The 1,280-nt window shown below is 39.9% G+C and overlaps 1 protein-coding gene across 1 annotated transcript; it reads right to left on the reverse strand.

The window, feature by feature from the left end:
• Positions 1–240: 240 nt before the first annotated feature.
• LOC111896346 (uncharacterized) lies at positions 241–777 on the reverse strand. The gene is made up of 3 exons (XM_023892351.1): positions 640–777; positions 419–571; positions 241–267 (listed from the first exon to the last, which is right to left on the reverse strand). The coding sequence occupies exons 1-3, from the start codon at positions 775–777 to the stop codon at positions 241–243; spliced, it is 318 nt and encodes a 105-aa protein (XP_023748119.1).
• Positions 778–1,280: the final 503 nt, after the last annotated feature.

Genomic DNA, 1,280 nt, shown 5'->3' on the forward strand with positions numbered 1-1,280 from the left:
TTTCAAAAACGATATGGATAAAAAAAACAAGATACATGTGATCGCATGGATAAAACCTGCGATCGCAGGTTGTTTATTTTCGTAAAAAAAATTCCCTAAAAAACCTTGATGATGTGTTGCGATCACAAATGCATAACCTGCGATCGTAAAGACTGGGCTTGCGGTCGCAGGTTGCACCAAAATTGTAATTTTCAACTTTTTTCAAATTCTCTCTGCTACTTGTTATTTTAAAAACACGATTCAGTTAAAAAGGGACGACCTAGGTAGCTAAAACACACAAAAATAAAAAGAAGTTTGTAAAAACAAAAACCAAAACAAACGCCCGGGATGCCGCCCGGTAAGCTGCCCATTTTTACTGTCATTGGCTCGATGTTGTTACTTGGTTTCCTCAATTGCGGTAAGTCGGGACCGCGACTACCTCCACTTCTTCATTTGTAACTTGAAACCCGTCGTAAAATGGTTTGAGACGGTGACCATTAACCTTAAAAATCTTTCCTGTTTGTTCACTCTTAATTTCTATAGCACCATGATCAAACACGTTAGTAACAACAAAAGGTCCACTCAACGAGACCTCAATTTATTGGATATAAGTTTGAAACAAGAGTGATATAAGAGTACCTTTTGACCGGTAACGAATACCTTTCGCGAGATCATCTTGTCATGAAACGCTTTCGTCTTGTCCTTGTAAATTGGTTCGTTCTCGTGGGCATCATTCCTAATTTCTTCTAAATCTTGGATATCCAATCTTCTTTTCTTACCAGCTTCATCCATGCCCATGTTTAACTTTTTGACAGCCCAATAAGCTCGATGCTCTAATTCAACTCGTAATCGACAAGGTTTGCCAAAAACAATTGTATATGGTGACATTCCAATAGAAGTTATGTATGTTGTCCGGTGAGCTTATAACGCATCATCCAATCGAATACTCCAATCTTTCTTGACTGGGTTGATGGTTTTCTCTATAATGTCCTTGATCTGTATGTTTGAAGCTTCAGCCTGCCCATTCGTTTGCGGGTGATATGTTGTGGATACCCGATGTGTCACACCATATTTCTTGAGGACTGCTTCGAGGGTACGGTTGCAGAAGTGCGTGCCTCGATCACTAATAATGGCCTTTGGTGTCCCAAACCTAGCAAATATATTCGTCTTGACAAAATCAACTACAACCTTGGCATCGTCTGTTCGTGTAGCTTTTGCCTCGACCCATTTGGACACGTAATGCACAACAAGTAAGATGTACACAAACCCAAAAGATGGCAGAAACGGAGCCATGAAATCTA

Source organism: Lactuca sativa, chromosome 4 (assembly GCF_002870075.4).
Source record: "Lactuca sativa cultivar Salinas chromosome 4, Lsat_Salinas_v11, whole genome shotgun sequence".
NCBI lineage: Eukaryota > Viridiplantae > Streptophyta > Magnoliopsida > Asterales > Asteraceae > Lactuca > Lactuca sativa.